The sequence below is a fragment of the Cyrtonyx montezumae genome, unplaced genomic scaffold (assembly GCF_038088225.1).
Source record: "Cyrtonyx montezumae isolate F1298 unplaced genomic scaffold, pur_monq_1.0 scaffold_61, whole genome shotgun sequence".
Lineage (NCBI taxonomy): Eukaryota > Metazoa > Chordata > Aves > Galliformes > Odontophoridae > Cyrtonyx > Cyrtonyx montezumae.
The window spans coordinates 666,170-681,003 of record NW_027072069.1 but is presented as its reverse complement, the minus strand read 5'-3'; the positions used below and the strand labels follow the sequence as shown (position 1 = coordinate 681,003).

General features: G+C 46.5%; 1 protein-coding gene across 1 annotated transcript; it reads left to right on the top strand.

The window, feature by feature from the left end:
- The first annotated feature begins 9,031 nt into the window (after window positions 1-9,031).
- Window positions 9,032-14,210, top strand: MEOX1 (mesenchyme homeobox 1). Its single transcript, XM_065749997.1, has 3 exons — window positions 9,032-9,747; window positions 12,862-13,034; window positions 13,909-14,210. The coding sequence occupies exons 1-3, from the start codon at window positions 9,321-9,323 to the stop codon at window positions 14,029-14,031; spliced, it is 723 nt and encodes a 240-aa protein (XP_065606069.1). The 5' UTR covers window positions 9,032-9,320; the 3' UTR covers window positions 14,032-14,210.
- The last annotated feature ends 624 nt before the right edge of the window (window positions 14,211-14,834 follow it).

Sequence of the window (14,834 nt, the reverse complement as noted above, 5' to 3'; positions counted from 1 at the left end):
GAATTGCAGGGGTTAGAAGGGACCTGAAGGGGTCATTGAGTCCACCTCTCTGCTAAGCTAACCCCACAACAGGGTGCACAGAGCAGCGCCCATCCAGGCCTTGAATATCTCCACCGAAAGAGACTCCATCACCTCTCTGGGCAATCTGTTCCAGTGCTCCATCATCCTTACTGTAATTAAGTTCTTCTCTATGTTACTACAGAACTCCCAATGCACAAGTTGTAGGGCATTGTTCTTTGTCCTGTCACTATGCACCACCAAGAAGAGCAAGAGAAGAGCAAGAGCAGAAGAAGAGCAAGGATTTCATTCTCACATGGCATTCCTCTGCCCTTCACCCATTCCACCCCCAGAGCAGTGCTATGGGTGCTGGGAGATCCCAGGGAGTGCTCCCACCTACACCATGGGCAGAGATTTATCACATTGAAGACCCAAAGGGAACACATTCCTTACCCAAGCGTGAGCAGCGTGTTCAGTGTGGGATGAAGCCAAGGGAGGGGGAGGTAGTGAGTGATGCAAACCCTGAAGCCTCCCCGTTGCAAACGAGGGGCACCGGTGCGGACCCGCAGGCGGATACCTCCACCTCGTGGTGGGAAATTGAAGCATCTTGGAGAAAAAAAAAATAATAGAATACTGGAATGCTCATTTCGCCGCCTTAAATTGATTTTCCATAGCAAACGGTGCTTGTTAGCATAAGTCGTGAAAGATGAACCTCATCGATGTACCACAGAGCGTCATATGGCGTAAGGATGCCACACTGATACCTTCTCCACGTGCAGAAATTTCGATCTTGCACAGCACAAATTGCTTTCTGGTGTTGGGTTTAAAGCATTCTTCTGTTTAACCAATGAACATATTTAGCACGGAAGTGTTAATAAGCTAAGCATAACCTATGGAATCTGATTGCATTGCATTTCTGGAAGGCATATGGATTTCTTGCCACCCTGTTGCAGACAGGTTGCAGCATCCTAGAATTAATTCAAGCCCCCAGGTCCTGTCCATCAGCACCATGAGTAGTGTGGTTATCGTTTTAATTGGAAAATTATATATATATAAGAGAAATATAGAGAAAAGGATAAATTTGTATCTCATTTTTCTTCCAAACCTCCATTGAAACGAAGCATCTCACTGCTGCAGGGAAGGGGCTGCCCCATATTTGGATGTTGCAAGCTGTCATTACAGACACTGAGATCCACAATTGCATCTTTATTTAGCCCCAGTTTTCAGCCTTTCAGATGATTTATCCCCAGTCTGCAGGAAGCTATAAATCACTCAAACCCTAAAAAAGTCAATTGCCATTTGACATTATGCCTCACCATTACTAAATTCTTTCAACTGCAATAAAGCATCTGTCTGCTTTTTAATGTACGGGCAATTAGTAAGCCACCTTTTAAACATTTTTTCCCATTTTCTGTTAAACCAGCTCCAGAATTAAAAGGAAAAAGGAAGAAGGCCACTTTGTGGTCTTTGAGACGATGGACTCGGTCGGGATGACCATATTGCCCCCAAAGTTCCCAGTGTAGATCACACAGAGACAGAGTCACTGATGTATTTTGTTGTTATTATTGGAAACGTGACATGGAAATCCTCACAGTGTTAGTGGAACTTCTCACCCACTTTTTCAGGTGGGAAATTAAAAGGTGGATTTCCAACCCGGCCCAACCTTTTTCGTTGATCTTTCAGATTCTCTGAATGTCCAAAAGATTTGAAATGCCACTGACTCAAAGGGAGGTGATTCAGAGTATCTCAGTGCACTCAGCATGGCAGACACCCTCAGTAACAGCGCTGGGCTGAAGCAGCTTTGGGCAACGCAGGGATGCACCCAGTCCTTTTCATTCCATTTGCTATTTTTTGGGATAAAAAAACCCATGAATGCTCAAAATATTCATTAAAAAAGAGCAGGCTGAGGGTCTCGGAGAAGCTGCTTATTAGTCATATTTAATTTTGTAGTAAAAAACCTGCTTTGCTCTGTGTGGTTTTGGCTTTGCGTGCGAAAGGAACGCTTCCCCAACTCGGATTGATTTCACACCTCACGTATTGACACTCCTATTTCCACGCTTTCATCGTCTGTCCCTTTCCAACACCATTCCCTTCCCTCAGTCCAGGAGGAGGTCCCCACAACATCCCATCATCTGCCCCTTACTTTGCAATCGCGGCGACCGAAACCCGTCTCATTGCATTGACGTTTGCAGCCAGCGGAGGGAGGTGCGGTGCCGCCAGCGATTAATTACGGAGGGAAGAGAGCTTCAATTAGCACCGCACCTTCCTCCCCTCCGCCCCAAGCTGACAAACCTCAAAGGCTGTGGCTGCTATGCGCAAAGGTTGAATGATAATTGCTGTGCGGGACCCCATGGGAGCCCATTTGCACTAGAACTTTGTTGCTCTCTTCCAAACTACAATCCCTTCTCTGTGACAATGTCCCAAACAATAAAAAATTATATATATATTTTCCCTCGTTTTCAATTTGCCTCATTTCAGTGCCATTCAATATAGGGATGAACTTCAGCTCTTCCAAATCTTCTCTGTAATTCCCCGTTTAACTGCACTTCATGCAACTGATTCCATTGAATGGAATCACACAGCACAGCAGCAAAAGCAACAGCAGAGGGAGGTCATAAGGAAAGCAGTGCCCAACTCCAGCACTGAAGAAAGAAAATTAAAAGCTCATCAGTTAGCAAATAACCCTCAAAGATGTATTTATTATTTGAATCTTCAGAGACAGGACTTTTCCAACAAATGAAATGCTATTTGGATCTCCAGATTCTTCCTACAGATGAGAATATTGCACCCTCTCCTACCTCAGTACGTGAGGTGGTGAGGAAGTATAGATTTGTTGATCCATACCCCCCCCAAAAAATGGCTCAGGAAGGTTCAACGTTGTGCTCCTATCAGCTCCTTGGGGATGCCACGGTTCCTGTTTCGTTACTGTGGTCTGATGAAAACAACAGATGAGCTTTGCAATCTGCCAAAAGCTGAGCTAATTTTTGTGTTTTTCAAAAGGAAAAAAAAGAAAGAAAGAAAGAAAGAAAGAAATTTGCTGTCAAAATCTTTAACTCTTCCTTTGCTGACCAAAAACATTATTTGTGATTTCATAGAAAGCTTCTGGTGCCTTGGATGCCATTCAGGACAGTCAGCTCTTCATGAAATGAACACAGGATTGAAGGGCATGGCTCTTAGTTTGAAAAAAATAGGGTGATTTATTCAAGTTCTTTTGGCAAATGGTCTTTCCTGTCTAAAGAATTAAATGCCAGAGCTGAGACTCCACTTGCTTTTATGGCTTTTCAGGGAAAGGAGTTCCTCATCTCTTCATAGTATCAAATCCAGAAAAATAATAAAAACAAAACAAAATAAAACAAACTAATCAAAACTGAAGGAGGGAGGCACAAGGAATCCAGGAGCTGCTGCCTGGACTCACAAACAGAGATATCTCCTCCCATAGCACACAGCTTTGAAACCACAGAACACATTTTGCTCCATGTTATCACCGTGTCTCAAGACAGAAATATGTATATTTGTATATGTGTAATTTGTATGTATTTCCATTCATATATTCCTGCAAATCTAGTGAGTTTTTCTGCCCATGAACCCACTCAATCCCATCGCCACGTGCCCTTGGCTCCAGTCACACCTCCAAAACCCAAAACTCCTCACTGGAGCCATAAAAATAGCAAGCAGAAAATAGTGAGCTTTCAAACCAACAGGTTACAAGCAGCAGGTTGTGCACTGTGCAATGTGATCGAGCAGTTTCCAGACAGAATTTTTCCCTTTGAATATCCTTCCAAAATTGGAGCAGGCCGCCTCTCTTCTGCTTTTTGTTTCTGCTGCTCTTTCTCCTCAAATAAATTATCACATAAGTGTCTCTAAGCACATCTCGAGCTTCCTGTACCTGAAACAGTTTTCTTCGCTACTGCAAAGCCAGCAGGTTTAATTAATACCGGAAATATTGACTTAGTGCTAAGAGAAACATTATCGTTAAATCAGAAACCTGGGGGTAGTGGTGCCAGCTGCAGAGTGAGGCAGACACAGAGTGGGAATGGAGAAAGGATGGAGCATGGCAGAAGAAAAGACTTTCAGGATCCACTCAGGGCTCAGGGTAAGCCGCCAAGGCTGGAGCCAACAGAGCCACTGGGAAGCCAAGTGCCAGGGGCAAAACAGACAGGGGAAAAGCTGAGGAAGGTAAGGGGGTTGACAAATTCAGAAATAACTCCAGAGGAAAAGCTGGAAAGCAACAGTAGAAGGAAAGAGGTTGAGGATTGAATGAAAAGAAGAAAAAAGAAGGAAGTGAAGGAAGAGGACAAAAAGAAGAGAAAAAAAAAACATGTTGAGGGAGAAAAAAGAAGAGAAAAAAAGAAGAGAAAAGGAGAGGAACAAAGGAGGGAAAAAAGGAAGTGGGAAAAGAATAAGAGGGAAAAAAGAAGAGGGAAAAAGAAGAAGGGGAAAAAAGAAGGCGTGAAGATGGGGAAAAAGAAGAGGGGAAAGAAAAGAAGGAGAAAAAGAGTAGAAAAGATGGAGAAAAAAGAAGAAAAGGAGAAAAGAAGAAGAAGGAGAAAAGAAAGAAGATAAAAAAGAGTTAGAAGAGAAAAAGGAGAAGAGAAGGAAAAAAAAGATAGAGAAGAAAAGAAGGAAAAAAAGAGGAAAAAAGCAAGGTACTTTAAAAGATCACGCTTTGCATTGCCAGGTTCGTAATCATGTTAAGTGGTGAAAATTATGACCTCATTGAAAAGTCTTATATTCGGAGTGAGCATGTTACCACCCGTACTTCTTGAGTTTGTGGGAAGTTAAATAGGCTGAGAAACGCAAGGAGTGCAAGTGCTTTGGAAGAAAAGGAAAGGGCAAATGCAACAGACAGAAGATCCCGTCGATCTACTTGGAAGTCGGAGTACAATGAGTACACGTAGTCAGATGCAGTTTGCAAATGGCTCAGCACAACTGAGAGCAAATAGGTAACAAATGTGATGCTGCTCTCATTGCTCCCGGTGCTGGAGTCCCAGGGAAAGCAATAGGAAGGAGGAGGAGGCAGTAAAGCTTCCAAATGAATGCAGTAACAGCACACCATCCTTTCTCCCTTTTTTTTCTTTAAGTCAACTGCTTGGAACAGAACCATTAAAATAGGAGATGGAGGATAAAAGCTCAAGTCATTAAATCAGTGCAAACTGGAATATCTTCATAAGATCACCCCTGAGATTGGGCTTTTAAGAGCACCATAGCAAAGAGACCATCCAGATTAAACAATGAATCAAGCACAGGATCACCAGGACTCAATACTCTCTGCCACTGCACCACCTCTGTTGGGCAGAGATGCAGCTCCAGCATCAAGCTCCGAGGTGGACAGCTTTCACAAATTCTATGTCCACACTTTGCTTACCAAAACATGGTTCCAAGCTAAAAGCATGAATGTCCCATGTATCCCAGGGTATGAGTTATAGTTCAGCCTGAGGGGCCGATGTTTGATGCCTTCTCTCCAGTATTATTTCTCCAACATCAAAATGCGTGAGCTCTCCCTACAAACAGACAGCAATCCCGTTCCTAGAAGTTTGGAGAGATTAATCTAACAAACAACTGATACCACCAAGACAACCCACTGCTTTTTTCAGAGGTAACACAGCCTTTCTCACTCCATTTCCTCCCCCAAAACCATAAAAACCCTCATACTGGTTTCCTGCAAATCCAGGCCTTTTAAACCAGACTAATTTGCCATATGGGATTACAGCAAAACGCAAGTTAATGTTTCCTGATGTTTTGTCCAATACCTAATGTCTTTTAATATAGCTCTTTAACCACACAGCTCTTTAGCTTTCATTTCGGGGAGATCATCTTTCCCTCCCAGGTTCACTGCCTCGATTAGCCCAAGCTTTACACTTTTTCTGTTCTTTTATTCCTTCAGGATGCTGAGAAAACTATTAAAATGACAGATGGACCCAGAGAGCCCATCTCTGGGCTTGGCATTTCCTCTCCAGCTCAGCCCCAACCCCTTACAGGTGGAGTGGAGCCTCCAGGGCTCAGTTTCTCCTCTTTCCTGCTCATGCTTCATCTCTTTGCATGTTTATCCCTTTGCCTACCACTCCTGTGCCCACTCTGGCGTTTCTTGAACACCTCCAGGGACAGTGACTCCACCATCCTTCTGGGAAACCTGTGCCAGTGCCTCACACAACTGTTCATGAGAAGACATTGTTCCTAATATCCAACCTGAGCTCCCCTGGTGCAACACGAAGCCATCACCTCCTGTCCTATTGTTACATGGGAGCAGAGGCCGACCCCCACTTCATTCCAACTTCCTCTCAGGGCATTGTAGAGAGCCATGAGGTCTCCCCTGAGCCTCATCTTCTCCCATTTGAACCATTCCAGTTCCCTCAGCCTCTCCCCATAAGATCTGTGCTCCAGACCTTCCAATGTCCTTTTCTGGACACACTCCAGTGCCTCAATGCACATATCTGCCATGTGAGAGAAAGTGCTGTGACCCAGTAACTACAAAATGCCCCTGAAAAGGCACTTCAGAGCTGCTGGGTGCTAGAACCCAGTCTTGAAATCCTTTGATGCACCTAAATCACCCAGAGGATGAGGAAAGGCTCAGGCCAGGCCCAGCCTCTTGTTAGTAGCTCTTGTTCTCCCCATTCCCTGCATGCAGTGTTGCAATTTCACGCTCACAAAATCGGACTTTCGCGAGCAAAGAGTCAACAACAATTTTTCCTCAGAGTACAATGTCTTCAGCACGGCAGAAGATGACTTCCTAATGGAATACTGAACCGTCTCCAGGAGCATCTGCCATGCCAACAAGCACAATCTCACATCAGTGCCAGCACTCTTAGCGTGAGTCTTTGCTGATACAGCAGCCTCAGGTTTGGTTTACACCTCAATTTCTGAATTTCTTGCTGCAATAGGTTTGGAAGTCTATCTCATCCATCCATCCTATGTTTCCCGCCCAGCCTGGGGTCTGGAAGAAGAGATGTTGACTCTGTGGAGGTTAAAGGTGGCTGCCTCGTCCAACAAATGGGCTTTGGCAAGAGGGGAGGGCTGTTGTTTTTTCTTCCTTCAGGAATGAAGTGTCAGGAAGATGTAGAGGGCAAACAAGCCCCCGCTGGGCTGTTGAGTGACAGCAGCAGCTGCAGAGGGTGCTGGGGCAATGCGGGACCCGGGGGTTCCCACATTTGGGGGGGGTCTGCCGTCTCCTTTTCCCACATCTGAAGTTAGAGGAACAACAACAGAGAGAGCTCTGTGGGCAAAATGGGGTCCAAGTGGTTTAACTGGGGGTGCAAAGTGACGTGCGAGAACTGAACCATGTGCTGCAGACAGAGCCCTGCTCAGATCCCATGGGATTCCCGAACGGAACCTGAACCTTCTCCTGGAGAAATTGGACAGTACATCCACGGATGATCCTCCCTTCCCTTCTTCTTTCCCTCAAAATACATGAATGGACATAAATGATAACCAGATAGTTGTTTAATTAGCTGGAATTGGGAGTAGGGCTGAAAAACACAGGCTGAGGCTTGAGCTCATGCAAAGCCCTTAATACCCCACATGACTTTGGTGGGTCAGCACTATACGTGGCAACATGTGCAGGGAATGCAAATGAAATGTTTTGCACTGGAAAAAGCACTCTGGGCTCTACCCTGGATCCTGCTGGTGCCCAAAATATCCCCACATCCTTTGCCACCTGACCTTCCAGACAGAGCAACCTGCACATTTTCCTCCTGCCAGGCAGTGGGAAACATGTTTGAACGTTTGCTCTCTTAACAGACTGAATTATGTAGGAGAGCCTTTCCTAGAGGATGAACTGTTATTTGGCATTTTGCAGGAAAGTCAAATTCCTGTGAAGGTAAAAGGTGATGTGCTTGATCAGAAAGATCTAGGCTAAGCCCACCTGATTGCTTGGAAAAGCCCAGGGACTGGGATGAGCACACCTCGCCCTCCATTTGATTCCTTTAAATGTCACAATGCTAAATTATACAGAAGCCAAATAAAAGTAGCACTTAAAGCCCTGGGGGAGGAAAAAATAATAATAATAATAATAAAAAAGAGAAAAAACAGAGGCTCTGTGTCCATCTGGTAAATCCCTCTGTGTCTATGAGAGAGCACAAACCCAACCTGAATGATGGGAGAAGGGGAAAGAGGTGCACACCTATAGAGGCGTAGCAAAGCGATGGAGAAGGTCACAAGCAGATTACAGAACCACAGCACACATGGCTGTATAAATTACCCCTGAAAACACAGCCAACAGTTGCAGTGACCCCAGTGCAGCTCTGCAGTGCTACTTGGGATGTTCCCAGGTGCCACCTCTCCGTGTAAAAGGGATGGAGAGCAGATTCCCTGGTAATTCCTGTGCTGCAGCAGCAGCTCCGGGGTCTGTGAATCTGCTTTCTGTTAAGAAGAGCTATAAAACTTTCAACAAAAGATGAGAAACACATCTCACATTGGCATAAAGGCAGGAGATTTCCTTGTAGGAAGGAGAGGCATACGGAGAACTCCTTGGAAAGTGGGATATAGAAAGAATAACTGCCACTGGCAGTAACCGTCAGCAAATACAAGTGTTATAAAGCTAAAAACACAGAAATCCCTCAAAACTGTGCACGTGCGTGCAAGTCACCTAAAAAGAAATACTTACAGCTGGGCTTTAAATTGTAAATAATCAGTGAAGCACTTTCTTACTTTTATTTCCCACTTTGCCTCTTGAAATCTGGCATCTGTTGAATTCCGTATTAAAGCTTTTTCCAACCCCAAGGCTCAGGGAATTTTGTTAACAGTGCAATAAAAATAACTTCATAGTGTCACAGGGAAACATTAAAGCCCTTTTTTTTGTGTGTGTGTGTGTGCTCTGCTTTCCCCCCCACCCCTACCCCCCCTTTATTTTTTTGTGAAAAAAAAAAATACAGACATTGTTTCTTTAAAAGTCTCCATCTGCAAATCCCATTAGATGTGCATATAAGGTTTCGGATGATTAATAGGTGCTGCTTTGCTTTGGTTGGAGGGAGCTGGTGTGTGTACGTTAACCCCTCCCTCCCCTCTCTCACATTTCACTTCACAAAGTTGTCACTCTCTCCCCAACACAGTATTTAAAAAGTGTTTCCCTCATGTCCAGCACTTCACAAGGACGCCAGCATCGGCCTTGGGACACCTCTCAGGGCAATCGCTGCCTCCATCCGCTCACCGCTTTCCATCTGGGACAATGAAGACCTCGAGAAGAGTACCCCAAGTAACAAACCTCCAACCTCACATACCCCCCAGCCCAAGTGTCGTGTAGGGAGGAAATCTGGGCTGTCAAATTCGGAATCGTTTCCCCTCCGCTCCTCTCCTGCTTGTGGAACTTGAGTGACGAGCGCGGGACGAGGATGGACCCCACCAGCGGCAGCTGCATGCGTGGCCCCCAACCCCCAGCCCCACTCTGGGGGTGCCTGCGAGGTGCTGATGTCCCTACCGCCCCAGGGCTGGGTCACTGCCCCCCAGCCCCTTTCTCCTTCCACCCCAAGGCGGATTTTGCTGCTTATTCTGAATTCTCAGCCTCCTGCCTGCTGAGTGCTGCCCACTGCGTCCCACCCGAGGAGCAACCCCCTGCGTTCCGTCCCCACCCTGAGTGGCAGCAAGCAACATCAGAGGCACGGAGACTGCTGAGCCCAGGGCTGGCTTTGGCCTCTGGGGATGCAGAGAGCCCCAGCCTTGTGAGCACGGCAGTGGGTGTAAGAGAAGATTACGAGGTGCCGGTAAACAGCGAGATGGAGACGGAGAGAAAGGCATCCAAAAGGAAAAAGGAGCACTCAGGTAAGTGGCGTGGAAGCGGGGGTGTGGAGTGGGATGGGGATAGCAGCTCTAGGAGTAGGAGTAAAGCTGGTGGAGAAAAGAGTTTGTAACTCTTGACTAGGGAAAACTATGCAATACCTCAGTTGAAGTTGCTTGTCCCCTGATGACCTCGGCATTTGGGTTTTGCTCCTTGATTGCTGAACCAGTCCCCTTATGCAGCAGCACAGTGCCAACTTGCTGTAACCAAATCCCCCTGCACTCAGAGACATAGGATGGCAGTTCCACCCCACCACCCCGCTGCTTGTCTGAGGGTGACAGAGTAGGAATCAAAGAGCAAAGATCCCCCACCAGCTGCCCGCTGGGGTTTTGAACTGCCCATCAGTACAATGCCCAGCAACATGGAAAGAGATCACAGTTTTCATCGCGACAACCTTGCCAACAAAACACCTTCTTTCTACAGTACAGCGTTCAAGAATTTCAGACATATGACATCTGGTTTGTTACTATTTCGATTCTCCAGATACGTGGAATATGCATAACTTTGCTTTCTCCTAAGGAAGCTGTTAAGATTCAGATGCTTACAGGCATATATTTGCTACAGTATTCATTTGCAAACTATGATGTGTTTTTCCTCTTAGCACTGCTGAGAAGCAGGGGGTATTTTCCAGCATCTCCATTTTGAGCTTTGAGAGCCAAGATGTAAAAAAGACCAAAATGCTTCCCAATCCTTAAAACTTTCCTTAAAGCACGGATAGGTTCAGAGCAAATAAAGAATGGTTTCACTGCGGGATAGCAATGGGGTCATCTGCAGTAAGACCTCATGTGTGAGTGCACACACACCCTTCCCTTCCTCTACCAGCATTCATTGAATCATAGAATGCCTTGGGTTGGAAGGGACCTCAAGGATCAAGTTCCAACCCCTTGCTACAGTCAGGGCCACCAACCTTCAGATCTGTTATTAGACCAGGCTGCGCAGGGCTCCATCCAACCTGGTCTTGAGCAACTCCAGGGATGGAGCATCCACTGTCTCTCTGGGCAGCCTGTTCCAGCACCTCACTACTCTCTCTGTGAAGAATGTCCCCTTAACATGTACTCCAGATGGGACCTCACGAGGGCAGAGCAGAGAGGGACAATCACCTCCCTTATCCCTTTGGGCCACCTCTCTTCTGATGGAGCCCAGGGCACCATTGGCCTTCTGAGCTGCAAGAGCACGCTGCTGATTCATGGTCAGTTTTTCATCCAGCAGGATCCCCAGGTCCTTCACTGCAGTGCTGTTCTCAAGGAGTTCTCCTCCCAGTCTGCCACCATTATTTAGATGCCATTTTCAGCCCTGGTGTCCCAGGCACAGCAATAACATGAAGATGTCAACTGCTTTTGGGTGAGCATTCATAGCTGCCCCTGTGGCTGCCACAAGCCACAGCCATTGGTATTCAGTCCTCTATATAATACTGTACAGCCTAGCAAATCATTTATAGAAGCACCTTTGTAATTGCAGCATTAAAGAGGCTGGAAAGTGTTGTAATGAGTTTAGGTTTAATACTGCAGACAGGCAGTTTGGATACTCCAACTTCATCCGTACGCATAGCTGAAGAATAAGGCATGAGTTGAAGGATAAGACAGCAAGAAATAGACATTATTGTAATTATGTAGAGTAACATAGTGATTCAAACACAATTTGCTATTATGGGAATGAAATACTACAGACTGTTAGTCAGAAGGTGCTATGAGAGCATGATGACTTAACAACATGTAGACATACATTGTTAAATTTCAGCCCTTGACTGAAGAGTTCTGGAAAAATAGGGATGAAAGTGTGCAGAGCAGAGCTGAATTCTGTCCTGCCATTCTTCCTCACTGTGTAGAGGGGGTGCTCCATGCTTGCAAGTCCCATTTGCAGACACAATGGCATAGAAAGCAGCACATATGGGCAGGTAGCAACTGAAAACCTCAGCAAGAAAAGCATAAGGAAGTCCCTCATTAATTTAAAGTGATCTGGGGGCAGAGCTCTGTCTGTCACCACCCCGTGTGCTCCGCTCTATGAGATGCTCAATGAAGTTACTTCTGGTTATTACCTTGCCATTGGCTGCCAAATGAATCAGCTCCCCATGAAGTCACTTCACTTGGCCAACGTTCCCGAGAGCTTTCAGAATTTTATGCCCCATGACAGCAAAATCCATCTTACTACTTGATTTGCAATAAATATGCCCTCAAACTCTTTACCAGGGGGAGAAAGCAACGTTATGCAGATGCTTCAGTTTTTTATTATACCTTCTACTGAGGGAAAAACTGCACTGACATTGGTTTGCAGAATGACAAACACCAGATGCCTCCGCCAGGGCTGTGGATTACCACAATGACCGAACATCCCTCATTACTGTTGGTGACCCCCACACTTGTGCTCTGAGAGATACGAGCACCTTCTGCAGTGCCCAAATCCTGCACCGTGTGTTCCTCCCACCTTCCCCAAGGCAGTTTGCCAGCTAACTGCAAGCCTCTCTGCCATACGTCCCCTTACAACACCAACCTGGGCACTGCCTGCTCTGTTCCCATGGACTATTTCAGATGATTCACGCTGTTTGGAAATGAAGACCAGTAACACCCTCAGTACCATTTGTCCTATGGTTTCTATTCAGCTTGGAAGCAGCTGAACGCCTGCAGGACTGCATGCTGAGTCAGGGAATGCCTCTTCCCCAGCACTGCTCATTTTCCCATGCTCTCCCCTCTCCTCCCAGTGTTCCCAGGCCATATGCTAACCTGGGGTGCTCACTCAGCAGCCTTCCCTTCCCCCTGCACCATGCACTCATAGTGCATCACACACCGTGCACACAGCAAAGTGCTCCCTTTGCTTTCGGTCTGCAGCCAAAATCAGGGGAGCAACAACGTGTGTGCACAGTGAGAGGCACAGGGAAGGAAGCTCTCAAGAGTGCTGAGTGGATGCAACGAAAGCTTCCTTCCTCCTGCTGCTCACTTCGGCCCTTGCTCCTGCAGTTCGAGTAATGCACCCCATCCCACCTTCACCCCTTGAAGCAAAACAGTGCTGAGCTCGAGGGCACACAACACACTTTGACATCTCTACGGGGCACAGGTTCACACGGGTCCATATAACTGCAAATTGCACGCGTGCTTGCTTCTTAGAAAGCCAGACTGCCAGCAGCAAGGCAGAAGGCAGCAGCAGGTCGAGGAAGGAGAGGACGGCGTTCACCAAGGAGCAGCTGCGGGAGCTGGAGGCTGAATTTGCCCACCACAACTACCTGACACGGCTCAGGAGATATGAGATCGCCGTGAACCTGGACCTCACTGAGAGACAGGTACTCCCTGACCCCCATCCCCTGCTGCTTCTCCCCAATGCTGTGAAACAGAGGCATCGCTCCAGGCTGTGCTTCTGCAATGGCACAGGGGTATATCACTCTGCAGGATGTGGTTTTGTGGGCACGGTAGTGTTGGATTGATTGTTGGACTTGGTGATCTTAATGGTCTTTTCCAATCTTAGGATTCTATGATTTTATCACAAAATCTCCCCATTCTTTTACAAGATATTTGTTAAAAATCTCTGTAAGCAGTTAATACCTGCAGCTCTGCCTCTCTAAATGAACAAAAAAAGCCATCTGGGACAGCTCCTGAGCTGTTTCTTGCCACCACTCATTTGTGCAAGGCTTACAGATGGAATCTGGATGCCAGCAGACCTTGGTTACCGTGATGTTATTGGAATGACATGTTTTATACATGTGCTATTCCTGGACCAGGCAGCATTAAATGGTGATGAGGGAAGAGAAAACCACAGTTTTATTGGGGCAAAATTTTGCCCTCTCACTGTGACCTCATTCAGTGTTTCCTTATCAAAGCTTGGGGGCCAGGGTATGAATTGCACAATTAAGTGAAGCCAGTTTAAAACCCTGATGGATCAGACTGGATGGATTGGATGTCAGAAGGCATTTGAGTTCACTGAGCCAGTTGGATTCCCATGTACAGCTGATGAAGTTGGATTCCAGGCAAAGCACCTTGCTGATCTCAGAAACATCTGCCTGGAACACCTTCATTGGAGAGACAGCACTTAAACTTGAGAGATTCCTTCCAGTTTTTTCTCTAAAATTCCACGGAATACATCCGTTGATATATTAATACCAGCCTGCTCTCACTGCTTGGCTGGAGGCAATAACTCATTATGTCCCTTTCTTCCTCCAGGTCAAAGTGTGGTTCCAGAACAGAAGGATGAAGTGGAAGCGTGTTAAGGGTGGGCAGCCCGTGTCCCCCCCTGAGCCTGATGCAGAGGACGTTGACTCTGCCACATCCCCCAGCTCCGAGTAGTGCCATCAACAGATGCTCAGAGAGGGTGTGACACTGAGAAGGGACACTGAGGCCCCATGTGGTGGCCCTGTGGGGCACAGACTGAGAGGTGCACAATGCCAGAGCCGGCAGAGGAAATTGGAAAGCACAGAGGGGAAAAAAAATAAGCCAAAGAAGAGCAGGACTTTGAGCTTTCCGTGAATGGGACTGTCTTACTGTCATAGGGCTAACTTCAGAAAAAGGAAAAGGAAAAAAAATAACTGATAAAAGCCACTGTATATATAGCAGGAGTAATGTTGTTTAGGCTCCTGAATGCTCAGAAAATATGAGTTATCAGTAAGAATGGGACCAGAGTGTGATAACACACAGCTCTGTTCTCTTCCAGCCTTTCCCTGGTCACTTCTGCTCATCCTTCACTTGGACTTGGACTCCAAGAATCAACGAGGTTGGGAACGACCTCCCACATCCCCAGGTCCAACCCTAACCCATCCCACCATGCCAACTGACCATGTCCCCAAGAGCCACATCCCCATTTCTGGAACACCTGCAGGGACAGGGAGCCCTCACCCCCCTGGGCAGACTGTGTCAATACCTGAGCACTCTTCCTGAGAGCAAATTTCTCTAACATCCACCCTGAAAGCAGCCCTTACCAACTGGCCCTGCAGGTTCTTTACACTCTGTAGCTTTCACTGTCTTATTTTCAACATTTACTCCTCTTGAAGTGAAGGAAAAATGCTCCCTCATGCATTCCTCTCGTACTGATGAAATCTCTCAGGATGCTCACAGTTCTCTTTGTGAATCCAGGCCTGTCAGGAGGAGCAGAA